This window comes from Oncorhynchus clarkii, chromosome 13 (genome assembly GCF_045791955.1).
Source record: "Oncorhynchus clarkii lewisi isolate Uvic-CL-2024 chromosome 13, UVic_Ocla_1.0, whole genome shotgun sequence".
NCBI classification, from domain to species: domain Eukaryota; kingdom Metazoa; phylum Chordata; class Actinopteri; order Salmoniformes; family Salmonidae; genus Oncorhynchus; species Oncorhynchus clarkii.
The window spans coordinates 8,637,191-8,662,615 of NC_092159.1; the positions used below are offsets into that span (position 1 = coordinate 8,637,191).

Below are 25,425 nucleotides of genomic sequence, written 5' to 3' on the forward strand. Positions count from 1 at the left end.
AAGTTAACTTTAATATTGACGGCTATTAAATCAATATTTGTTCATAAAAGCGTTTACACCGACATTTCCTGCATAATACATTTTACAGACATAAATATCCCACCTCGTCTTCCATATTTTGATCTGTAATAACATAAAACGGTTGCTTGGTTTATTTGGTTTGCCTGGTTTATGCTTCAAAAAAAGAAATACAAGTCACATGATTTGTCAAGTGTTTACATAGTGGCGTAGCCAGTCCACAAGGAGGCGCAGCGACTCTTCTATTCTTTGGGGAGAACACTGATGTGTAGCACCAAGAAAACACAACATTTAACACTGAGATTCCCATCCCAAATGGTACCCTCTTCCCCATGTAGTGCTCTACTTTTGACCAGGACCCATAGAGAATAGGTTGCCATTTGGGACAAACACTAAATTCACACTTCCATTATTGTAAAACCAAATGCCTGACAATAACACCATCCAATGACAGATACTAATGCCATGAATGTACTGTACTGTAATAGGATGGCATCGCCGACGGCAACCCTGAGGAAAGTTAGTAAGGTGCTGTGCATGTAACAAACACAAAACACCACTCCTATGAAAACTACATAAAAGCACCATTTAATTGAAAAACCAAACTCTTTGGTTACAGCCCAATAATCTCTCCTCCTGAAGTGTTCACTACTCCCCACAAACTTAAAAGCATTGGATTAGTGTAGGCATGGATCAGAGGGAGTTTCCAAATACCGGCCATTTCCATTTAAATCCATGATGGGAAGTCAACAAGTGCACACTTCAGGAGAAAGTGTTTCCACTAGATAGCACAACCACAAAGTCAAAATTGGCTATATCATATCTATATATATATTTTTTATATATATATTTTTTTTTTTTGGGGGGGGGGGGGGGGGGGGATTTTTGGTCATAATTTAAGATTAGGCATAAGGTTAGCAGTGTGGTTAAGGTTTAAATGTAATTTTAAATTGTGGAGAGAGGCAGGGTTTGTGACTTTGCGGCTGTGGTAACTAGTGACGACCAGAAAGTGGAGATTATTAGGATGCTCCCTCAGGCTTAGAGAGGTAGTATATCTGAAACCATAATAATACTTCATAATACTCTGCATCACAAACAGCTCCGTCTTAGTGAGGTTTTCCCCCCTCACTTCTGTTTGCTGTGACGTCTTCCTTACTATCAAAGTCCATTTCAAAACAACCAATCGGAACAAAAAGGAGATGGAGAATCGTCTGTCAAATTTCTACTATGATTAACGTTCTGCTACACCACCACCTTCCTCCTCTTCCTCTTCCTCCCTTTGGAGTATCCTCGTCCGAACCAGCCTCCTTGTACTGCTGTTCCTCCACCCTGTCCCAGGGAGTCTGGTGAGCAGTCCTCCCCGCCAGCGGGCGGAGCTATGAGTTTACGAGTGTAACTGTCCTCCTCTTCTGGTCTCAGCGGCGTGGCCAAGCTGAGTACAGGGTCCTCTGTCCTGATGAAGGAAGGGCAGTTAGGAATGAGTCAGTCAGGGTGATCCAGGTGGGGTGTATTCATTAGTGCACACCATAGCATAACTAATAGCATTCAACTCTAACACAGGCTTTATTGGTTCAAGTCAGTGGTTTCCAATCTTGGTCCTGGGGACCCAAAGCGGTGCAATTTAAAAAATGATAGTGCGAGGACAAACGCACCCGATTCAACACCATAACATTCAACTGATCATGACTTGCCTAGTTAAATAATGGTTAAATTTAAAAAACTTTTAGCAAGAACAAGTTGAGGTATGTCCCTCCCCGTTCCAACCAGTTTGCTTCCTAGTGAAGACAGCCGAGGGGTGTGTGTGTGTGTGTTTTGAGACAGGTCTTACTGGTTGTAGGCAGGGATCTGAATGTTCAGCTCCTCCATAAGGAGACGCATCACGTCGTCACATTTCCCATGGATCTTCAGCGTGGCCAGGTCGTCTTTAGGTGTCCACTAAAACAAGACAGAGGTCATCATCAATCAGCCACCCGATTCCCTTTATAGTGCACTACTTGTGACCAGGGCCCTTTATAGTGCACTACTTGTGACCAGGGCCCTTTATAGTGCACTACTTGTGACCAGGGCCCTTTATAGTGCACTACTTGTGACCAGGGCCCTTTATAGTGCACTACTTGTGACCAGGGCCCTTTATAGTGCACTACTTGTGACCAGGGCCCATCTCTGTGGGAGAACTAAGTGAAACTACATTGAATGATCAAGATTCAACTCAAACACAAAGGCTTTATTGGTTCAAGTCAGTGTTTCCCAATCCTGGTCCCGGGGGCCCAAAGAGGTGCAATTAAGAGCACTAATCATGAATATGTTAATGCTGGGGCAATGCCAGGGACCAGGATTAGGAGACACTGGATCATGGTAAGTAGTAGCAAGATGACCTGTAGATTGACGATATAGAGTTTGGGTCTCCTGATAGCAGGTCTATTCATGCTCCATAGACAGCCATACTTCTTCAGCACCTGGTAACGAGATGGAAAGATCAGTCTAACCACACTGATGACATACAAACGGAGTAGGAGGAGCCAGTCAAGGTTCTACAACTAAAAAAAAAACACTCAATTCTATTCAATATTCACAGAAGTCCCATTTCATTTTGCATTTAATTCCGTTGTCCTGTGAGGTGGCAGCACTCTGTTTTAGTCTATTAATCCTGACAGTCCTGCTGTGTGTTGGTACATGCTGTCCTTACCTTCAGGCTTTATTGATGCTGTGTGTTGGTACATGTGGTCCTTACCTTCAGGCTTTATTGATGCTGTGTGTTGGTACATGCTGTCCTTACCTTCAGGCTTTATTGATGCTGTGTGTTGGTACATGCTGTCCTTACCTTCAGGCTTTATTGATGCTGTGTGTTGGTACATGCTGTCCTTACCTTCAGGCTTTATTGATGCTGTGTGTTGGTACATGTGGTCCTTACCTTCAGGCTTTATTGATGCTGTGTGTTGGTACATGTTGTCCTTACCTTCAGGCTTTATTGATGCTGTGTGTTGGTACATGTTGTCCTTACCTTCAGGCTTTATTGATGCTGTGTGTTGGTACATGTGGTCCTTACCTTCAGGCTTTATTAATGCTGTGTGTTGGTACATGTGGTCCTTACCTTCAGGCTTTATTGATGCTGTGTGTTGGTACATGTGGTCCTTACCTTCAGGCTTTATTGATGCTGTGTGTTGGTACATGTGGTCCTTACCTTCAGGCTTTATTGATGCTGTGTGTTGGTACATGTGGTCCTGTCCTTCAGGCTTTATTGATGCTGTGTGTTGGTACATGTGGTCCTTACCTTCAGGCTTTATTGATGCTGTGTGTTGGTACATGTGGTCCTTACCTTCAGGCTTTATTGATGCTGTGTGTTGGTACATGTGGTCCTTACCTTCAGGCTTTATTGATGCTGTGTATTTGTACATGTGGTCCTTACCTTCAGGCTTTATTGATGCTGTGTGTTGGTACATGTGGTCCTGTCCTTACCTTCAGGCTTTATTGATGCTGTGTGTTGGTACATGTGGTCCTTACCTTCAGGCTTTATTGATGCTGTGTGTTGGTACATGTGGTCCTGTCCTTACCTTCAGGCTTTATTGATGCTGTGTGTTGGTACATGTGGTCCTTACCTTCAGGCTTTATTGATGCTGTGTGTTGGTACATGTGGTCCTGTCCTTACCTTCAGGCTTTATTGATGCTGTGTGTTGGTACATGTTGTCCTTACCTTCAGACTGGAGCCCAGACAGAGGATAACGTCAGCCCTCTCAGCAGCGTTCGATGCCCCCCTCCAGTTGAGAGGCTGCTCCAGGGTGCCCCTCTCCCCGAAATGTACGATGGTGTCCCTGAGCTCGCCCCCGCAGTGGGCGCACCGCCGCCCCGTCCCGTGCCGGTGCCTCGCGGTGCGCTCCGTCACGTCAAAGAGTCGCACAAACTCCCTCACCGGGGAACAGGAAGTACACACCTGTAAAACAGGAAATGTCAGAATAATACAGTGAGTTCTTTAGGTGGAACATACTGTATGTAGTATACACTGTATGTGGTATACACTGTATGTACTGTATGTAGTATACACTGTATGTGGTATGTACTGTATGTAGTATACACTGTATGTAGTATACACTATGTACTGTATGTAGTATACACTATGTACTGTATGTAGTATACACTGTGTACTGTATGTAGTATACACTGTGTACTGTATGTAGTATACACTGTATGTAGTATACACTGTATGTAGTATACACTGTATGTAGTATATACTGTATGTAGTATATACTGTATGTAGTATACTGTGTATATACTGTATGTAGTATATACTGTTTGTAGTATGTACTGTATGTACTGTATGTAGTGAGTGTGTGTGTCCTACCTCGATGAACATGTTGCCGTGCAGCTCAGAGAGGGTGTGTCTGGGAAGACCGCTACGCAGGTGGAGCCCATCACAGTTCTGCGACACTACATGCTGCACCTGCACACACACACACGAATGCCAAACACACGTTGGAAATCATCAGACAGACACCTCAAAACCTTTCAATTATCGGAAGAAGCTACAAGCACAAGGTCCATGACGACACACAACCAGCTCACTGACCATGTTCTCCTCATGCAGCATCCTGATACACATGTGTGTAAGAGTAGGTTCTGCTTCACTCAGGTCTGACGATCTGTTGAGAGAGAGAGATTACTTAATGACATGCAGTATGACGAAGTTGCCCTCGACTTAATTACATGCAGTATGACGAAGATACCATCTTGTTGACTCAATGACATGCAGTATGATGAAGATGCACTCTTGTTGACTTAATTACATGCAGTATGACGAAGATACCATCTTGTTGACTTAATTACATGCAGTATGACGAAGTTGCCATCTTGTTGACTTAATTACATGCAGTATGACGAAGATGCCATCTTGTTGACTTAATTACATGCAGTATGACGAAGATGCCATCTTGTTGACTCCAGCCTGTCTCACCTGACAGCTCTGCCCTTCTGTAGCTGTGTCCAAACCCCATTTGGTCCCCTGTAGTCTGGGATGGACGCTGCCTGCAAAACATGACACAGAAACATGTCACTCTTGTCATGATGGGTGACAGGTAGCCTAGCCGATTGGGCCAGTAACCGGAAAGGTCGCTGGTTCGAAACTCCGAGCAGACTAGGTGAAAAATCTGCCGATGTGCCATTGAGCAAGGCCCTTAACCCTAATAACTCCTGCAAGTTGAATAGGGTGTGCTACCTCTGGAAAAGTTCAAAGTTCAAGAACGGCCGGGGGTCCCCGAGGAGAGATTTGAAAAAGGCTATATGAGTGCACACCGTAGAAAACGCTTCGCAATGAAAACAAGCATTTCATTTTGGTTCAGGTTAGTCCCTCCCCGTTTTAGCCATCCGGTTCCTGTGAATACACCCCAGAACAAAGTTATACCCTGACCCCAGATCTGTTTGTGCTCTTGCCAACTCCACTGCTGTCAAATATTTGGTTGGCATGACAATGAGTTGACATGATAGCATAAATAAACTGGCACTTAGACCAGTGGAGCGCAGCCATAGTGTGAAATACAGAGCCCCAGTATTTACCGTACTGATCCCGGCTCCAGTGTAGATAACCAGGTGTTGAGCCTGTCTGACTGCCTCAGCCAACTGTCCCACTTTACACCTCAGGTCCTCTGTATCATCAAATACCTACAACAGCACAAAGACAGAGAGACATATCAAGCATGAGACAAGGAGAGAGCGCGCCACTTAGACCATGTTATTGGTAGCCTGGGTGCCAGTCTGTTTGTGCCAACTTCCAATGGAATTGCCATGCCATGTTTGAAGTGACAAGCAGTTGGGAAGATCGCCCAAACAGATCTGGAACCAGGCTGTGTTATTGGGCAGTTCTAAAGACGCGTCAACCAGACCTCTTCTTGCTTCCTCTTTAGAATGTTCCTGCGGACCTGCCGCGAACACAGCTCCTGTACGGTGTCCTGGTGCAGAAGTAGATCCGCAGACTCCTCCTGTGTCCGCTCACTCTCCTGCTTCTTCAGGATCTTAGCTACCTGGAAAGGATGCGACGATAGATAATTACAATGTACAAACTGTAAGAGTGCTGATCTAGGATCAGGTGCCCCCTGTCCATGTGATCTAATAGGGAAAACTGATCCTAAATCAGTACTCCTACTCGGATAAGCTTTATATGAGCCCTGAACATTTCGGTAGTCATTGCCAGGTGATTATTTTACATTGAGAATGACGCAAAGGAATGCAATAGTTACTAACTTTGGAATACATGAATGGGCAATATCTACTCTTGACAATGTCACTCGGTACGAACAATGTCAGAGTTTTATCCAAAGTTCTCAACATTGTTAAACGTTGCAATGCATTGCAATAAGTGTTATTTTGCAAGCCACCGGTGTAGCTTGCTAGCCGGCTAGCATAACATCTAGCTAGCTTGTAAACAGTGGACTACACAAATCTCCAGTCTCTCCTCTCTGACCAGTTTGAAACTGTTCCGCTGGGTTTCCCTTTGCAGTATTTCAGCCTTCTCTTTAGCTTTTCTCTCATCCCGAGAAGACGCGCCTGTGTCTGGTTCCTCTTCCATTCTCACAGACGTGGAATCACACTGACAGACAAACCAACGACAGCTATGGACGGATGTCGTCGAATAGGCCAAATGTAGCTTTCGAAAAAAACTGCGCCCACTGGCGTTCTCACAATATAAACGTTTACTAGAACTCAGAAATGAATGTAAAAACTATACCGAACAAAAATATAAATGCAACATGTAAAGTGTTGGTCTCATGAGCTGAGATAAAAGAGCCTAGACATGTTACATACGCACAAAAAGCTTATTTCGCTCAAATTTTGTGCACAAATTTGTTTACATCCCTGTTAGTGAGCATTTCTCCTCTGCCAAGATAATACCTGTCAGGTGTGGCACATCAAGAAGCTGATTAAAGAGCATGATCATTACACAGGTGCACCTTCTGCTGGGGACAATAGAAGGACACTCTAAAGTGTGCAGTTTTGTCACACAAGACCACAGATGTCTCAAGTTTCAAAGGAGCATGCAATTGGCATGTGACTGCAGGGATGTCCACCAGAGCTGTTGCCAGAAAATTGAATGTTAATTTCTCTACCATAAGCCACCTCACATCGTTTAAGAGAATTTGGCAGTACATCCAACTAGCCTCCCAACCATAGAGCACGTGTAATCACACCAGCCCAGGTCCTCCACATCCGGCTTCTTCACCTGGGGGATCGTCTGAGATCAACCACCAGGACTGCTGATGAAACTGAGTATTTGTTTGTATTAAAGCCCTTTTGTGGGGAAAAAACTCATTCTGATTGGCTCCCAATTGGGAGGGCCTATGCCCTCCAGGCCCACCCATGGCTGTGCCCCTGCCCAGTCATGTGAAATCCATAGATTAAGACCCCATGAATTCATCTCAATTGACTGATTTCCTTATATGAACTCTTAACTCAGTAATATTGTTAATTGTTGAATGTTGTGTTTATATTTTTGTTCAGTTTTCATTAAACCAACCTGACAAGTACATTTTTTATTAAAAAACGTTTATTAAAAAACACTAAATAATTTAGAACAAAAACAGTAGGAAAGATGAAAACTCAGAACAGACCTTCAAATATAGACTTGGGTTTTCTGGGCTTTGGTTGCATTGCCATCCCAATACTGTACCACAAATTGGTATAGGAAATATAAATAGTATAACAAGTGTAAAACTAACACATTACAAACAGTGTGTCCAAAAACAAGTCCTGAGGTCTTGTGGTAAGAATAGATTGTCACATACAGTATGTAGTAGCTAAGATGCATTTGAATGCAGTGAGTTGTGCCTTTGTAGAATACAATCAAGTTAAAATACAATACTTTCCTGATGTCCACTGCTTAGCAAGAAACACTATGGAAGCGTCCCAAATGGCAACCCTTTGTAGTGCACTACTTTTGACCAGGGCCCATAGGGGCGTATTGTTTTAGGGTTAAGTGAGATGGATTGTGTGTGTATATCTTTTTAGGTATCAACAGTATTCATTACCTGGGTCAAGGGAGGGACTACCTGAACTTGTCCAATAAGAAACGCTTGTTTTCGTTTTCCAAAACATTTTCACTAATGAATATGACCCTGAACTTGTCCAATAAGAAACACTCGTTTTCGTTCTCCTGTGCAAAACGTTTTGCTACAACACTGTGCCAAAATGAACACGACCCAGTTCCGGTCCAGTCTAGCCTGATAAGTAGATCATCTTCACCGAGATCTGCGGGACTGGGTGGTCTTGGGGACCCTTTGAGGGTTGGGTCGAAAAGACCCACGTATCCGCTTCACAACGTTCCCCTCTGCCCCAGCCAGAGGGCCCTTCTGACCAGCTACAACCCCAGCTCCAGTCCCCCTCTGCCTCTCTGCCCCAGCCAGAGGGCCCTTCTGGCCGGCTACAACCCCAGCTCCAGTCCCCCTCTGCCCCTCTGCCACTTTCCTCCTGATGGGAGAAGAGAGGAGAACAATAGGTTGATTAGTGAGACAGTAGGACTCTTTTACTAGTATCATAATATCACTATGGTGGGCAGTAGTCACTGCCTGGGCTGTATTAGCTTGGGTAGAAGTATGGCTCTTCTTGAAACCAAACATGTTATTAACACAACCCTAACCTTGTGCTGATAACCCTGAACATACAAGTCATACACTTTCTGTTTGGTCTGACAATGTCTGTTTTATATACAATAACTTAACTATCTGGTCTAGTGACACATTTTCTATTACAGGACTCACATCATGACTCCTCTCTTCCTCTCCAGAGCTTTCTGTGTAGCAGCTGACAGAGAAGTCTTCCCCCTGGTCGACCCCGTTTCCCCAATCTGTGGACCCAAACACACACACACACACACACACACACACACACACACACACAGTTTGATACACAAACACTCCTTAAATTTGTGTATGCTGATGTATATTTGTTCTACATTCAATCCTAATCTTTCTATCCAGACCCCCAAAGCATCTCATGTTGGAGGCTTTATTGTGCACTAGGAAGTCACTAATTGTGTCCCAAAATATCTCAAATGTCATCATGATACCTAAATGCTATTTGTCGGGTTTAGAGGGCGATTGTAGTGTTAACGTAGAGATAGTTGGGGATTGTGGCTGTGAGGCCCTTTGTCTACTTCCCCAGCCTGATGAGGTCATGTCTCTGTGTGCAGTTTGAAAGATGTTGCTCACTAATGCTAGAGCAATTTCTAACTAGCGTTAGCATAACGACTGGAAGTCTATGCTTTATCTTGGCCAGGTCTCAGTTGTAAATGAGAACTGGTTCTCAACTGGCCTACCTGGTTAAATAAATGTGAAACAATTTTTTTTAAATAAAAAAGTCTTGATGAAGGTTTAACTGCCAAAACGCGTTAGCCTGATGGACAAAAATAAAAAATAAAGTAACACTATTACCTTGTGTTTCATCTCCCTGTCTTCCCCCCCCCCCGTGGTTACCTTGCGTCTCATCTCTCTGTCCCCCCTGTGGTTACCTTGCGTCTCATCTCTCTGTCCCCCCTCCGTGGTTACCTTGCGTTTCATCTCTCTGTCCCCCCCGTGGTTACCTTGCGCTTCATCTCTCTGTCCCCCCCCCGTGGTTACCTTGCGTCTCATCTCTCTGTCCCCCCCGTGGTTACCTTGCGCTTCATCTCTCTGTCCCCCCCCGTGGTTACCTTGCGTCTCATCTCTCTGTCCCCCCCGTGGTTACCTTGCGTTTCATCTCTCTGTCCCCCCCCCCCCCCTCTGTCCCCCCCGGGTTACCTTGCGTTTCATCTCTCTGTCCCCCCCGTGGTTACCTTGCGTTTCATCTCTCTGTCCCCCCCGTGGTTACCTTGCGTTTCATCTCTGCCCCCCCCTTGCGTGGTTACCTTGCGTTTCATCTCTCTGTCCCCCCCCCCGTGGTTACCTTGTGGTTACCTTGCGTTTCATCTCTGCCCCCCCGTGGTTACCTTGCGTTTCATCTCTCTGTCCCCCCCCCCGTGGTTACCTTGCGTTTCATCTCTCTGTGTCCCGTCCCCCCCGTGGTTACCTTGCGTTTCATCTCTCTGTGTCCCGTCCCCCCCGTGGTTACCTTGCGTTTCATCTCTCTGTGTCCCGTCCCCCCCGTGGTTACCTTGCGTTTCATCTCTGCATTGCGTCTCTGTGTCCCGTCCCCCCCGTGGTTACCTTGCGTTTCATCTCTCTGGTTACCTTGCGTTTCATCTCCCTGTCCCCCCCCCCGTGGTTACCTTGTTATCTCTTGTGTTTACCTTGCGTTTCATCTCTCTGTGTCCCGTCCCCCCCGTGGTTACCTTGTGTTTCATCTCTCTGTCCCGTGGTTACCTTGCGTTTCATCTCTCTGTCCCCCCCGTGGTTACCTTGCGTCTTGCGTTTCATCTCTCTGTCCCCCCCGTGGTTACCTTGCGTTTCATCTCTCTGTCCCCCCCCCCGTGGTTACCTTGCGTTTCATCTCTCTGTCCCCCCCGTGGTTACCTTGCGTTTCATCTCTGCCCCCCCGTGGTTACCTTGCGTTTCATCTCTCTGTGTCCCGTCCCCCCCGTGGTTACCTTGCGTTTCATCTCTCTGTGTCCCGTCCCCCCCGTGGTTACCTTGCGTTTCATCTCTCTGTGTCCCGTCCCCCCCGTGGTTACCTTGCGTTTCATCTCTCTGTGTCCCGTCCCCCAAGTGGTTACCTTGCGTTTCATCTCTCTGTCCCCGTCCCCCCCGTGGTTACCTTGCGTTTCATCTCTCTGTGTCCCGTCCCCCCCGTGGTTACCTTGTCTCCCTGTTTCATCTCTCTGTCCCCCCCCCCTTGTGGTTACCTTGCGTTTCATCTCCCTGTCTGTCCCTTGCGTTTCCCCCGTGGTTACCTTGCGTTTCATCTCTCTGTGGTTACCCGTTTCCCCCCCCCCCCCGTGGTTACCTTGCGTTTCATCTCTCTGTCCCCCCCCCCCCCCCCCGTGGTTACCTTGCGTTTCATCTCTCTGTCCCCCCCCTGTCTCCCCCCCCCTGTGGTTACCTTGCGTTTCATCTCTCCCCGTGTCCCCCCCCCTTGCGTTTCATCTCCCTGTCGTCGTCCCCCCCCCCCCCGTGGTTACCTTGCGTTTCATCTCTCTGTCCCCCCCCGTGGTTACCCCCCCCCCCCCGTGGTTACCTTGCGTTTCATCTCCCTGTGTCCCGTGTGGTTACCCGTTTCCCCCCCCCCCCCCTGTGGTTACCTTGTGTTTCATCTCTCTGTCCCCCCCCCCCCCCCCCGTGGTTACCTTGCGCTTCATCTCTCTGTCCCCCCCCGTGGTTATCTCTCCTGTCCCCCCCGTGGTTACCTTGCGTCTCATCCCCCCCCCCGTGGTTACCTTGCGTTTCATCTCTCTGTCCCCCCCCCGTGGTTACCTTGCGTCTCATCTCTCTGTCCCCCCCGTGGTTACCTTGCGTCTCATCTCTCTGTCCCCCCCGTGGTTACCTTGCGTTTCATCCCTTGTGTTTCATCTCTCTGTCCCCCCCCGTGGTTACCTTGCGTTTCATCTCCCTGTCGTCGTCCCCTCCCTGTCCCCCCCCGTGGTTACCTTGCGTTTCATCTCTGCCCCCCCGTGGTTACCTTGCGTTTCATCTCTCTGTCCCCCCCCCCCGTGGTTACCTTGTGTTTCATCTCCGTTTCATCTCTCTGTCCCCCCCCCGTGGTTACCTTGCGTCTCATCTCTCTGTCCCCCCCGTGGTTACCTTGCGTCTCATCTCTCTGTCCCCCCCGTGGTTACCTTGCGTTTCATCTCTCTGTCCCCCCCCCGTGGTTACCTTGCGTTTCATCTCTCTGTCCCCCCCGTGGTTACCTTGCGTTTCATCTCTGCCCCCCCGTGGTTACCTTGCCCCCCTTGCGTTTCCTCTCTGTGTCCCGTCCCCCCCGTGGTTACCTTGCGTTTCATCTCTGTGTCCCGTCCCCCCCGTGGTTACCTTGCGTTTCATCTCCCCCGTCCCCCCCGTGGTTACCTTGTGTTTCATCTCTCTGTCCCCCCCCGTGGTTACCTTGCGTTTCATCTCCCTGTCGTCGTCCCCCCCCCCCCCCGTGGTTACCTTGCCCCTCTGTCCCCCCCCGTGGTTACCTTGCGTTTCATCTCTGCCCCCCCCTGTGGTTACCTTGCGTTTCATCTCCCTGTGTCCCGTCCCCCCCGTGGTTACCTTGCGTTTCATCTCTGTCCCCCCCCCCCCCGTGGTTACCTTGCGTTTCATCTCCCTGTGTCCCGTCCCCCCCGTGGTTACCTTGTGTTTCATCTCCCTGTCTCCCCCCCCCCCCCCCCTCCTGTGGTTACCTTGTGTTTCATCTCTCTGTCCCCCCCCCCGTGGTTGGTTACCTTGTGTTTCATCTCCCTGTCGCCCCCCCCCCCCCCCCCCCCCCGTGGTTACCTTGCGTTTCATCTCTCTGTCGCCCCCCCCGTGGTTACCTTGCGTCTCATCTCTCTGTCCCCCCCGTGGTTACCTTGCGTCTCATCTCTCTGTCCCCCCCGTGGTTTACCTTGCGTTTCATCTCTCTGTCCCCCCCCCCCCCCCGTGGTTACCTTGCGTTTCATCTCTCTGTCCCCCCCCCGTGGTTACCTTGCGTCTCATCTCTCTGTCCCCCCCGTGGTTACCTTGCGTCTCATCTCTCTGTCCCCCCCGTGGTTACCTTGCGTTTCATCTCTCTGTCCCCCCCCCGTGGTTACCTTGCGTTTCATCTCTCTGTCCCCCCCGTGGTTACCTTGCGTTTCATCTCTGCCCCCCCGTGGTTACCTTGCGTTTCATCTCTCTGTGGTTACCCCCCCCCCTTGCGTGGTTACCTTGCGTTTCATCTCTCTGTCCCGTCCCCCCCCCTTGCGTGGTTACCTTGCGTTTCATCTCTCTGTGTCCCGTCCCCCCCCCCGTGGTTACCTTGCGTTTCATCTCTCTGTGTCCCGTCCCCCCGTCCCCCCCGTGGTTACCTTGCGTTTCATCTCTCTGTGTCCCGTCCCCCCCGTGGTTACCTTGCGTTTCATCTCCCTGTCGTCGTCCCCCCCCCCCCCCGTGGTTACCTTGTGTTTCATCTCTCTGTCCCCCCCCGTGGTTACCTTGCGTTTCATCTCTGCCCCCCCGTGGTTACCTTGCGTTTCATCTCCCTGTGTCCCGTCCCCCCCGTGGTTACCTTGCGTTTCATCTCTGTCCCCCCCCCCCCCGTGGTTACCTTGCGTTTCATCTCCCTGTGTCCCGTCCCCCCCTGTGGTTACCTTGTGTTTCATCTCCCTGTCCCCCCCCCCCTTGTGTTTCATCTCTCTGTCCCCCCCCCCGTGTGGTTACCTTGCGTTTCATCTCCCTGTGTTACCCGTCCCCCCCGTGGTTACCTTGTGTTTCATCTCCCTGTCCCCCCCCCCCCCCCCCCCCCCCCTGTGGTTACCTTGCGTTTCATCCCTCTGTCCCCCCCCCCCCCCCCCCTGTGGTTACCTTGTGTTTCATCTCTCTGCCCCCCCCCCCCCCCCCCATCTCTCTGTGGTTACCTTGCGTTTCATCTCTGTCCCCCCCCCCTGTGGTTACCTTGTGTTTCATCTCTCTGTCCCCCCCCCCTGTGGTTACCTTGTGTTTCATCTCTCTGTCCCCCCCCCCCCCGCGTTTCATCTCTGTCCCCCCCCGTGGTTATCTCTCTGTCCCCCCCCCTTGCGTTTCATCTCTCTGTGGTTACCTTGCGTTTCATCTCTCTGTGTCCCGTCCCCCCCGTGGTTACCTTGCGTTTCATCTCTCTGTGTCCCGTCCCCCAAGTGGTTACCTTGCGTTTCATCTCTCTGTGTCCCGTCCCCCCCGTGGTTACCTTGCGTTTCATCTCTCTGTGTCCCGTCCCCCCCGTGGTTACCTTGCGTTTCATCTCTCTGTCCCCCCCGTGGTTACCTTGCGTTTCATCTCTGCCCCCCCGTGGTTACCTTGCGTTTCATCTCCCTGTGTCCCGTCCCCCCCGTGGTTACCTTGCGTTTCATCTCTGTCCCCCCCCCCCGTGGTTACCTTGCGTTTCATCTCCCTGTGTCCCGTCCCCCCCGTGTGGTTACCTTGTGTTTCATCTCTCTGTCCCCCCCCCCCGTGGTTACCTTGCGTTTCATCTCCCTGTGTCCCGTCCCCCCCGTGGTTACCTTGTGTTTCATCTCCCTGTCCCCCCCCCCCCCCCGTGGTTACCTTGCGTTTCATCTCTCTGTCTCCCCCCCCCTGTGGTTACCTTGTGTTTAATCTCTCTGCCCCCCCCCCCCCCCCCCGTGTGGTTACCTTGTGTTTCATCTCCCCCCCCTGTGGTTACCTTGTGTTTCGTGGTTACCTTGCGTTTCATCTCTCTGTCCCCCCCCCTGTGGTTACCTTGTGTTTCATCTCTCTGTCCCCCCCCCCCCCCCCCCCCCGTGGTTACCTTGTGTTTCATCTCTCTGTCCCCCCCCCCCATCTCTCTGTGGTTACCTTGTGTTTTACATCTCTCTGTCCCCCCCCCTTGCGTCTCATCTCTCTGTGGTTACCTTGTGTTTCCTTGCGTTTCATCTCTCTGTCCCCCCCCCCCCGTGGTTACCTTGCGTTTCATCTCTCTGTGTCCCCCCCCCCCCCGTTTCCCTGTGTCCCGTGTGGTTACCTTGTGTTTCATCTCTCTGTCCCCCCCCCGTGGTTACCTTGTGTTTCATCTCCCTGTCGCCCCCCCCCCCCCCCGTGGTTACCTTGCGTTTCATCTCTCTGTCTCCCCCCCCCCTGTGGTTACCTTGTGTTTAATCTCTCTGCCCCCCCCCCCCCCCGTGGTTACCTTGCGTTTCATCTCTCTGTGTCCCGTCCCCCCCGTGGTTACCTTGTGTTTCATCTCTCTGTCCCCCCCCGTGGTTACCTTGCGTTTCATCTCCCTGTCGTCGTCGTCCCCCCCCGTGGTTACCTTGCGTTTCATCTCTCTGTCCCCCCCCGTGGTTACCTTGCGTTTCATCTCTGCCCCCCCGTGGTTACCTTGCGTTTCATCTCCCTGTGTCCCGTCCCCCCCGTGGTTACCTTGCGTTTCATCTCTCTGTCCCCCCCCCCTGTGGTTACCTTGTGTTTCATCTCTCTGCCCCCCCCCCTGTGGTTACCTTGCGTTTCATCTCTCTGTCCCCCCCCCCCCCCCCCTCCCTGTGGTGGTTACCTTGCGTTTCATCTCTCTGTCCCTGGCCAGCTGTCTGTCCCAGCTGATGATCTGCATCCTGTCTCCTGCTGACAGACAGAAGATGTCCTGGACCTCATAACGCGCCGAGCGGAGCTGGAACAAAACACCACTCCTGAGAATTAGTCTTCTGTGTGTGTAGAGACGGTGCTGTGCACGCCAGAGTGTGTGTGTGTAGAGACGGTGTTGTGCACGCCAGAGTGTGTGTGTAGAGACGGTGTTGTGCACGCCAGTGTGTGTGTGTGTGTGTAGAGACGGTGTTGTGTGCGCCAGAGTGTGTGTGTGTAGAGACGGTGTTGTGCGCGCCAGAGTGTGTGTGTGTAGAGACGGTGTTGTGTGCGCCAGAGTGTGTGTGTGTAGAGACGGTGTTGTGCGCGCCAGTGTGTGTGTTAGTTACCTGCAGTGTGACTCTCTCCTGCAGCACCAGGTCTTGCCTGCGGTCTCTCCCAGGGCTCTGGGGCTGGAAGGACTGTAGGAACTGCTGCGTGTCCTGAGGGAGACACACACACACACACAAAGTCATGCACAAAATAAATGATTAAACACACATCCGTAAATCACATCTTTGATAAATCCCATGATGGGCTGTGTGTTTCTGAGACTGTGTGTGTCACCTTGATGGTACATAGCAGCTGTACCACTCTCTCTGTGTGTAGGAGCCTCCTGGTTAGGTATCCCTTCACTGCTGCTGCCACCAGGGGACCGTAACACACAGACAGACACCTGGGAGACTGAGGAGGGGAGAGAGGAGGGGGGTGGGTAGTGGAGGGGGAGAGAGGAGGGGGTGGGGGAGAGAGGTGGGGAGAGAGGAGGGGAGGGAAGGGTGTGGGGAGAGAGGAGGGGGGTGGGGAGAGAAGAGGGACAAGACGAGCGGGGTGGGGAGAGAGGAGGGGGGTGGGGAGAGAGGAGGGGGGTGGGGAGAGAGGAGGGGGGTAGGGAGAGAAGAGGGACAAGACGAGGGGGGTGGGGAGAGAGGAGGGGGGTGGGGAGAGAGGAGGGGGGTGAGGAGAGAGGAGGGGGGTGAGGAGAGAGGAGGGGGTGGGGAGAGAAGAGGGGGTGGGGAGAGAAGAGGGGGTGGGGAGAGAAGAGGGGGTGGGGAGAGAAGAGGGGGTGGGGAGAGGGGAGGGGACGAGACGAGGGGGGTGGGGAGAGAAGAGGGGGTGGGGAGAGGGGAGGGGACGAGACGAGGGGGGTGGGGAGAGACGAGAGGAGAAATACCAATTCTGTCAATGACAACCAATTAATTTCCCACCCAGATTCTCAAGGTCCTTTCAACTGGTGGCCAACTGTAGCTGTAGACACACACACAGACACATACAAACGCACACACACACACACCCTGACTTGAATCATCCTACAACTAACTGTTGTGCTTCTCACTTGTTGATTATAAACTGAAGATCCAAATATACAAAGTCAGTCAGGTGTGAATTGAATTTACCCGTGAGGGGGAGACTGGGTCTGAAAGGAGGGATCCTGCTGAGGGGGAGAATAGAGGGATGGAGAGGGGGATGGAAGAGAGGGGGAGGAGGGAGGTTGTGTTGTCCCCTAGACATGCACTGGATGTGGGGCAGGAGGACACAGGGAAGGACAAACTCTGGAGCAGCTGGTAACGTACGGCCAGCATCTAACAGACGGAGAGAGGAATGAGAGAGAGAGAGAGGCAAGAGAGAGAGGCAAGAGAGAGAGGAAAGAGAGAGAGAAAGAGAGGAATGAGAGAGAGAGGAATGAGAGAGAGAAAGAGAGGAATGAGAGAGAGAGGAATGAGAGAGAGAGAAAGAGAGAAAGAGAGAGAGAGAAAGAGAGAGAGAGAGAGAAAGAGAGAAAGAGAGAAAGAGGAATATGAGAGAGAGAGAGAGAGAGAGAGAGAGAGAGAGAGAGAGAGAGAGAATTAGCGCTCAGAGCGACTATCCGGCACTTAACCAGCACCCCTCATGAATTAAACTAATGATCATCTCCTTTTCGGTGTCATATCCCCCCTCTGCCTCCTTCCTTCCATCCCATCTACCCTACATCCCTGTCTCCCTCAATCTCTCTATCCACGGCCCAGCTACCCTACATCCCTGTCTCCCTCAATCTCTCTATCCACGGCCCAGCTACCCTCCATCCCTGTCTCCCTCAATCTCTCTATCCACGGCCCAGATACCCTACATCCCTGTCTCCCTCCATCTCTCTATCCACGGCCCAGCTACCCTACATCCCTGTCTCCCTCCAGCTCTATATCCACGGCCCAGCTAACCTCCTGTTACAGGCAACACATCCTCAATGATGGAGGGAGGGGAGAAGACAGGTTTAATTATTAAACAGTTTTATGTTAATGATGTTGTTAGAGCTACAGAGACACACACAGACGGAAGGTAACCTGCCCAAATGATTTTCACATCGGTAGCCATGAAGTGCTTAGAAAGGCTGGTCATGGCTCACATCAACAGCATCCTCCCGGACCCCCTAGACCCACTCCAATTCGCATACCACCCCAACAGATCCACAGATGAGGCAATTTCAATCACACTCCACACTGTCCTTTCCCACCTGGACAAAAGGAACACCTTTGTGAGAATGCTGTTCATTGACTACAGCTCAGCGTTCAACACCATAGTGTCCACAAAGCTCATCACTAAGCTAAGGACCCTGGGACTAAACACCTCCCTCTGCAACTGGATCCTGGACTTCCAGACAGGCCACCCTCAGGTGGTGAGGGTAGGTAGCAGCACATCTGCCACACTGATCCTCAACACGGGGGTCCCTCATGGGTGTTTGCATTGCCCCCTCCTGTACTCCCTGTTCACTCATAACTGCGTGGCCAGGTACGACTCCAACACCATCATTAAGTTTGCTGACGACAACAGTGGTGGGCCTGATCACCGACAACGATGAGACAGCTTATAGGGAGGAGGTCAGAGACCTGACCATGTGGTGCCAGGACAACAACCTCTCCCTCAATGTGCAAGACAAAAGGAGCTGATCGTGGACTACAGGAAAAGGAGGACTGAACAGGCCACCATTAACATCAATGGGGCTGTAGTGGAGCGGGGTGCCTGGTATGGCAACTGCTCGGCATCTGAACGTAAGGCATTACAGAGGGTAGTGCGTACGACCCAGTACATTTTTGGGGCCAAGCTTCCTGCCATCCAGGACCTTTATACCAGGCGGTGTCAGAGGAAGGCCCAAAAAATGGTGAAAGACTCCAGTCACCCAGGTGACTGTTCTCTCTGCTACCTCACGACAAGCAGTACTAGAGAGCAAAGTCTCGATTCAAAAGGCTCCTTAACAGATTCTACCCCCAAGCCACCTGTTTTTACACTGCTGCTACTCACTGCTCTTTATCTATGCAGAGCAGCTTTATCCCACCTATATGTACAGATGACCTTGACTAACCTGCAGCCCCGCACACGCTACCCTCTGTATATAGCCTCGTTATTGTTATGTCATTTTCTTGTGTTTATTTTTTTACTTTAGTTTATTTAGTAAATATTTTCTTAACTCTATTTCTTGAACTGCATTGTTGGTTAAGGGCTTATAAGTAAGCATTTCACGGTCAGGTCTACTACACCTGTCGTATTCGGGACATCAAAGTTTAATTGATATACAAGGAATGGATGCAAGCTAACGTGTTGGTTGTCCTTCAGCTTAACACACACACACACACACACACACACACACACACACACACACACACACACACACACACACACACACACACACACACACACACACACACACACACACACACACACACACACACACACACACACACACTCTTCCTCTTAGGGCTCCAATGAAACATTTATAGTAGAATCTCTCCCTGGTCCTTAAAACTGGAGGAGAGTTTCAAGGTCCCTTATAATGGGCATATGTCTGCAGTCTGCACAAGCTGTGTGTGTGAGGATGTAATTAAGCCAAGGAGCTGAAATCCCTGTCTCTCTTTTGAGGAACATTAAGGTTGATGTAACAGCACAAGCTGGGCCATTTTAAGAATCTGAGAGAATCAGAGAGAGAAATTGAGAGAGAGGGAGAGAAATAAAGGAATTGAGAGAGAAAGAAAGAGAGAGAGAGGGGGAGGAATTGAGAGAGAATGAGGGAGAGGGAGAAATTGAGAGGGAGGGAGAGGGAGGAATTGAGAGGAGGGAGAGGGAGGAATTGAGAGTGAGGGAAAGAGAGGAATTGATTGAGAGAAGCAGGCAGGGGGGGGGATACCGGTGCCAGCTGGATGGGTTTATAGGTGACCTTGGTTAGACGTCACAGTTATTGGAGTTGCAAGTGTAGTGGTCATATTGCGGCCCAGCGGTCTCTCTCACCTGCAGTAGTTGTTGCTGCTTCATCAATTGTTTAGAGGTCAGGGTTGGGGTCAATTCCCTTTTAATTCTGGTCAATTCAGGAAGTACACTGAAATTCCAATGACCAATTCTCTTCAAAGCCTTTCAATGAGGAGATGTGGAATTGGAATTTGGTTTACTTTCTGATTTGACTGGAATTGAAATTGGATTGAGCCCAAACCTGTAAGAGGTTGTATTGTGGTTAGTATTGTAGCTATAGTAGTAATACTGTGGTCATACTGTGGTCATATTGAGGTGATGGTCAGGGGTCTCTCTCACCTGCAGTAGTTGTTGCTGCTGTCTCCTCTGCTCCTCCTTCAGGGCTCTGACCTGGCCTGCATGGGTCAGCTGGAGCTGCTTCAGCTGCTGGCTCTCCTGACTGTGTGACTGCACCGCAGCTAGGAGAGAGACAGGTAACAGTCAGACAGGAAGGGCTAGCTAGGAGTCTGATGTGCTTTACAGACTCTTATTCAGGCATATTATGGATTGACAAACGTTTGTTCTGCCCTTGTTGCCTTTATAATGAATGAATAAACAACATAAAACACTTTTTTTTAGTTTGGAGCCACTGAATGTTATATAATGGATTGAGAAAACATTGAATGAAGTTTGAGATGACCATCCATTACTATGTGAATGTTTGTCACTCTACCTCCGTACCTCAGACAGGAAGACGTTCCAATCTAAACCCACTGTGGTCCTTGGCTGGCCTTACCTTCAGGAGTACTGGAGTGAGGCCTGTCCATCACCTCTCTTCGTCCTCCTCCCCTGTTCCCCTCTGTCGTGTGCATGACCAGTCTACGTTTGGCCCTTGACGCCCCTCCCTGACCACCACCTCCGTTCTCAGGGGTCAGCTGCTTCCCCGCGGGGTCATGACCTTTCAACGACCCCTCTGACCCTGACCCTCCCTGGAGCCAGAGCCCTGAGGGCGTGTCCACGTCATACGATTGGTTGATGGATTGGAAGTGGGCGGGGTCCTCCGGGTAACTCTTCCACTCCATTGGCTGGTGCTGGTTGTTACTGGCGTCTGAGAGGACGGAGAAAGGTGTTTTGTGTGATGCTGGAATCTTGACGACGTCATTCCGAACCTTGATGACTTCCGACGGAACCTTGATGACTTCCGACGGAACCTTGATGACATCATATGGAACCTTCCGGAACACGTCAGAAACTCTCCTCTTCTGAGTGAGGGAGGTGACGAGGCGCGCCGCAAGAGGCTGCTGCTGGCGACCATCTTGTTTTTTGTAACCTGTTGTAACAGTGATCTCCACCTCCTTGACCAATGGAGGTACGCTGTCACACCCCTGGACTCTACAGGGGACCACCGTCATCTTATCAGCTGACCTCTGACCTCCATCCCCTCTTCCTTTCTCACTGTCAGTAAGGTTACTCTCTGCCTGACTCTCAGGTGTATGGTAGTCCATGTATTTATGTGGCGGCTCCATGGTAAGGTTACTATTATTATCAGTCTGGCTGTTGTTGTGTGTCTGGTGGCTCTCTGGCGTCTCTGTTAGTGTGGACTCCAGGTCTGAGATCAGTATTCTGAGGCTGGACAGGTTGAGCTCCAGCTGAGCTATCTGTTCTGCCTGGTCTGAGCTCCTACGCATAGGTGTTGTACCACCCCCAGCCACTAGGGGAGTTGTAGGAGCAGTAAAGCCTTGTGATATACCACCCCCAGCCACTAGGGGCGCTCTATGCAGATGCCTTTGGTCCCAAGCATCATTTTCCTGCCCAGTCACCGACCCCACCTCATTATCTACATTCAAAGGTGTGTTTACCAGGATCTGCCTCTTGGGGGTGCCACGCCCTCCTCCCCCACTGTCTCCTTTACTCTTACAGCGGATAGGGCTCATACTAAACTGGGGGGTAGGGACGGTCTGGAACCTACTACCCCCCAGAAAGGAAGGCCTCGGCAGGGTAGAGCTCTTCTCCCTGACTAGGTAGAATGATTTCTGGGTTATGGAGGCATCGGCTGAGATAGGATGTGGAAGGTTCTCCAGTAGCGTTGACGGTGCTGCTGTGACGTCTGGTGAGAGGTGTAGCTGGATGTCTGGTGAGAGGTGTAGCTGGATGTCTGGTGAGAGGTGTAGCTGGATGTCTGGTGAGAGGTGTAGCTGGATGTCTTCGACTGCCGAGCTAGCATCAATGTCCACTCCTGGAGGAGATTGGGTGTCTCCTTCTAGACCAACCAAATGTGAAGGGCCATTTCCAGCCTCCAATTCCTTCAATATTCCTTCACGACATCCTTTTTCGAGTCCCATTCTTTCCACAATGCTAGACCTCGCCTTCTCCTCCTCACGTTGAACCCACGCTTCCTTAGGGAACATCTCTAGTGGTGGCGGTCCGGAAAACTGGACTCCCATTCCCAGATGATCCTTTCTCCAATCCCTGTCCCGGGTTTTCCTTCCCTCCGCCACCCCTCTCCCTGACTGGAGGAACTCCTCATTCTCCTTGTCTGAGAAACTCATCTCCTCCTCCATCTTCTGGTGCGTCGAGGCCTCCTGGGTCCTAAAATAAAATAACATTTCAAATCACAACAAACTTTACAGTAAAAACATTCAAATTAAGGAGATAAAAAAACAAACAGACCACAAAAAATGAGATGAAAACAAAAACATATGGTCTAAAATAACAGTAAAACCACTGACTAAAAGCAAAGCTAAAAGATGGGTTTTCAAACCTCTAATATGTCTGCCCCTCTTGCCTGAACACGACAAACAGAAGTCAATAAAACAGATGAATAAAACAACATCCAACTCTCACCTGGTAGGACAAGTAGAGGCCTTGGCCTGGTTCTTCAGCTGACGCTGGCGTCTCCGGTGCTCCTGGGACTTCTTCAGCAGGGTCTGGAGGCTGAGGCGGTACGGCCCTGCCACTGGTTCCGGGTCCAAGTCTACATCTCCAGCCTGGCTCTTTGGTTCTGATCCTTGCTGGTTCCTGCCTGGTTTGGGGCGTTCCAAAACGGCCTGGGATTTCTTTAGAAGAGTCTGGAGGCTGAGCCGGTATGGTCCCTCCGGTCGGTCCAGGTCTAAGTCTGACGCTTGGTTCTGGTTCTGGTCTGGTTTGCAGAGGTCCGGTGTCGAGGCCTCAGCCTGAGGACATGTCACTACAATCTTGGGTTCAGGACGGTCTGATAGTGATGATGAGGCTTGATGCTGGGGGAAAGTCACAATATTAGCAGTGCTACACTTCTTTCCTGGGTGACTTTCTCTGCGGTCTTCTACAGGATGTGTGATATCGCTGCTCTGTAGAGGCCACGTTACCAACGCTTCCTCTAAATAGTCTGGTATGACGTCATTACACCAGGACGACGTCACGCTCGCCTCATCTGCGGGGCGACCGGTTATGAGGTCATCGTCACACGGGGACGACCCCTCCTCCAGATCTTCAGCATCAACGGGAGGATGGCTGATGATATTACATGCCTTGGTTGTGTTTGTATCCGAGGTGCTGTGTAGGAGAACCCCCCCCGTTCCTACTGGTGTCCCCTCCTCGGGCCCTGACAAAATGCTCTCCCCAGCCTCAGTCCGACTCAGGACCCGGGTGGCCTCTGCGTTTTCACACGTCACGTACCCAGAAGACTGGTGGCTGATGTCAGCTAGAGGATCCACCGTTGCTTCTTCTGAACCCAGGTCCTCCTCCAGAACACACTCAGCATTGGTGGTCTTATCCTGGTCATACAAGAGTCTCTCCCTGGCCCGGGTCTCTGTTTGTGGAGCAACCTGGTTGGTGTGTGTGGTTGTCTCTCTAGCTAGAGAAGGTGTCAGTGGGTCACAGACCAGCTTATCTAGGAAGGTCTCCCTCACAGTGGTGGTGTTATGGAGAGTTGTAAGGTGATTTGTTGTGAAGGCGCCGTAGGCTGTCAACGTCATGGGAGGACCTCGGACGCCTGCTTTCCCATCATGCATGACGGTTAAGGTTGGTGGGGAGGACGACCCCGGCAAGCTGTCCTTGGTCTCGGTGACATCATCATCCTGCGACGCTAGAACCTGGCGGACATTGCTGTGGTGTAGGTTGGTGGTGTTGGCTGCCGTTAGTCCTGGTTCACCCTGAAAGAACTCCTCCAGTGTTGGTGCTTGCCTCAGCTAAAATACCAGACAGAAAACTAATTTAAAAAACATGACCATAACAACAGGAAAGGTGAGAAATGAAAACAATCATAACTTTGTTATGACATAAATACATACTTTTCACCTTATAGGCTAGGCAATACATTAAGTTAGCTGAAGTAGCAGGAGTGTACAATTAAATTATATGGGACCGTTCCCCGATTCCCAAAAATATTTCATTTGAGATTCTCCAATAATGTTAATCAATGTTTGGGAAACCAGCCTTATTTGACTTAAAATTCATGTGGATTTACCTGAACACTGTGTAGAATGTTCTGAACGTAGGACATCCTCGTCTCAGAGGGCCGAGTCTTCCTCCTATCCATGGTCCTCTTGGCTGCCTCTCTGTGTCTCTGCATCTCTTCTCTTTGCACTCCTGTGAGCTGGGAGTGGCAACACAGTCAGACTTTGTCTATGTGCCCCTATTCCCTTTACAGTACACTACTTTTGACCAGGGCCCATAGGACTTATATAGGGAATAGGGTGCCATTTGGGCCTCAAATATTTGTATTGCCATGAGAGGCCTGTCTTAATAATGATAGATATCATAATAATGATAGATATCATTAGTAAGGCCCGAAAAAGAAAGTAATATGCATATACCATATAGTCACAGAAAAGCCCTTGCTAACAACGACTTCAACAGTAGGTTAAAATATAAAGACTATAAATACCTAGCTAGCCTGGGTGCCAGTCGTCTCTGCTCTTTCCAACTCCGTATGGAATTGTCATGCAAAAAGACTGGTTCCCTGGCTAGCATATAACTAGCTCCATCATTCCCCACAGGCAACATACCATGGAACATGTAAGTGGTGATATCCATAGAGTTATACAGCAACACGAAGCCTTACCAATGGAGGAAGGATGGGTGAGCCATGGAAACGGATAGCTGATGATCCTTGGCGAGTACATGGTGATTCCAGTGTCCGGCGTTGGTTCTTGTTGTTGTCGTTGCTATCCTTCCTTTTCAGTTCGTAAAGTCGGCGTTGTATGAACTTTTCATAGTCTTCCATTCTGTAACAAAACGAAATGTTTAGTTAATTCGTTTTTATAGCAATGCATTATTTGATGATCACGAAATAACTATAGTTTTTTTTTAAACTTGTGGTTAGTTAATCTAGCTAGCTAGCGGCTAACGTTATCTAGAAAGTTCGCTAACGGTCAACTAATCATTCAACAAAATAGCGCCAACTTTATCAAACAACCCAATGTTAAATTAATAGAATGCAAAGTTTACAAACACTCGCCAAAAATATTGCTTAGCGAATGGCTTTAAAACTATTACATTAAACGAATTTCCAAGAGAGATCAATTGTATGTTTACATTTCACCCGCCTCGTCGAGACAACAAACTGACAGTTTGGAGGAAAGTGTCATGGCGTCTACAAATCCCGTCATGGATCAACACACCAGGTGGATTTGGATTCAAGATTGAACACAATAATAACTCCAAGTCCGACTTTAAGTACGTCCATAATGTCATGAGTTAACCTATATATTGTGTATATTAGCGATAATTAGTTGTATTATCTTGATATTGCTGTTTTTGAAAGTGCTAGTTGGCAAACATGCGAAATAGCTGAAACCATGCTCCGTTTCGTATTTTACAACTCTCCAGGTATTTTGACAGACAACTAATCTTCGGTCAGTTATTTGCTACTGCCACCTACTGACGTTACTGGCTAAAAGGTTGAGTAAACACAATATGGTTCATTTGTACGGACAGTAATAAAACAGTAGAAAAACTATATACCGAGATCTTGATGTTTATTGGTAGCACGTCCATTGGACCGCTGATAATGATTTGACGAATCAGCAAAATAAATGCTGATCTTAGCAATTATGGTGATGATTCTACACTAAGGTAT

The 25,425-nt window shown here is 49.7% G+C and overlaps 2 protein-coding genes across 3 annotated transcripts; both read right to left on the reverse strand.

Moving 5' to 3' along the window:
• Positions 1-867: 867 nt before the first annotated feature.
• LOC139424338 (NAD-dependent protein deacetylase sirtuin-7-like) lies at positions 868-7,440 on the reverse strand. Of its 2 annotated transcripts, none has more exons than XM_071176072.1 (10): positions 6,467-6,590; positions 5,889-6,026; positions 5,563-5,667; positions 4,964-5,034; positions 4,580-4,652; positions 4,355-4,453; positions 3,710-3,946; positions 2,394-2,474; positions 1,847-1,953; positions 868-1,471 (listed from the first exon to the last, which is right to left on the reverse strand). In XM_071176072.1, exons 1-10 carry the CDS (start codon positions 6,569-6,571, stop codon positions 1,261-1,263), a joined length of 1,227 nt encoding a protein of 408 aa, XP_071032173.1. In that variant the 5' UTR covers positions 6,572-6,590; the 3' UTR covers positions 868-1,260. The 2 variants fall into 2 exon arrangements, with proteins under 2 accessions (XP_071032173.1, XP_071032174.1); XM_071176073.1 differs by having other exon boundaries at positions 913-1,471; positions 6,247-7,440.
• An 88-nt stretch (positions 7,441-7,528) lies between these two features.
• On the reverse strand, positions 7,529-24,928 carry LOC139424337 (uncharacterized). The gene is made up of 11 exons (XM_071176071.1): positions 24,882-24,928; positions 24,409-24,571; positions 23,812-23,940; positions 22,212-23,533; positions 20,164-21,956; positions 19,728-19,846; positions 15,747-15,863; positions 15,530-15,622; positions 15,115-15,228; positions 8,757-8,842; positions 7,529-8,466 (listed from the first exon to the last, which is right to left on the reverse strand). Exons 2-11 carry the CDS (start codon positions 24,568-24,570, stop codon positions 8,238-8,240), a joined length of 4,164 nt encoding a protein of 1,387 aa, XP_071032172.1. The 5' UTR covers position 24,571; positions 24,882-24,928; the 3' UTR covers positions 7,529-8,237.
• Between the last annotated feature and the right edge of the window lie 497 nt (positions 24,929-25,425).

Bases quoted from the DNA above. Each gene is read 5' to 3' on its own strand.
- LOC139424338 (XM_071176072.1), bottom strand. From the start codon at position 6,571: ATGGAAGAGGAACCAGACACAGGCGCGTCTTCTCGGGATGAGAGAAAA. The intron at 4,653-4,963 runs GTGAGACAGGCT...CTCTCTCAACAG, and splicing joins CAGAAGGGCAGAGCTGTCAG to ATCGTCAGACCTGAGTGAAG. The intron at 4,454-4,579 runs GTCAGTGAGCTG...GTGTGTGTGCAG, and splicing joins TGCTGCATGAGGAGAACATG to GTGCAGCATGTAGTGTCGCA.
- LOC139424337 (XM_071176071.1), bottom strand. From the start codon at position 24,570: ATGGAAGACTATGAAAAGTTCATACAACGCCGACTTTACGAACTGAAA. The intron at 21,957-22,211 runs GTGAGAGTTGGA...ATTTTATTTTAG, and splicing joins GCCTCTACTTGTCCTACCAG to GACCCAGGAGGCCTCGACGC. The intron at 15,229-15,529 runs GTAACTAACACA...GTTTTGTTCCAG, and splicing joins AGGAGAGAGTCACACTGCAG to CTCCGCTCGGCGCGTTATGA.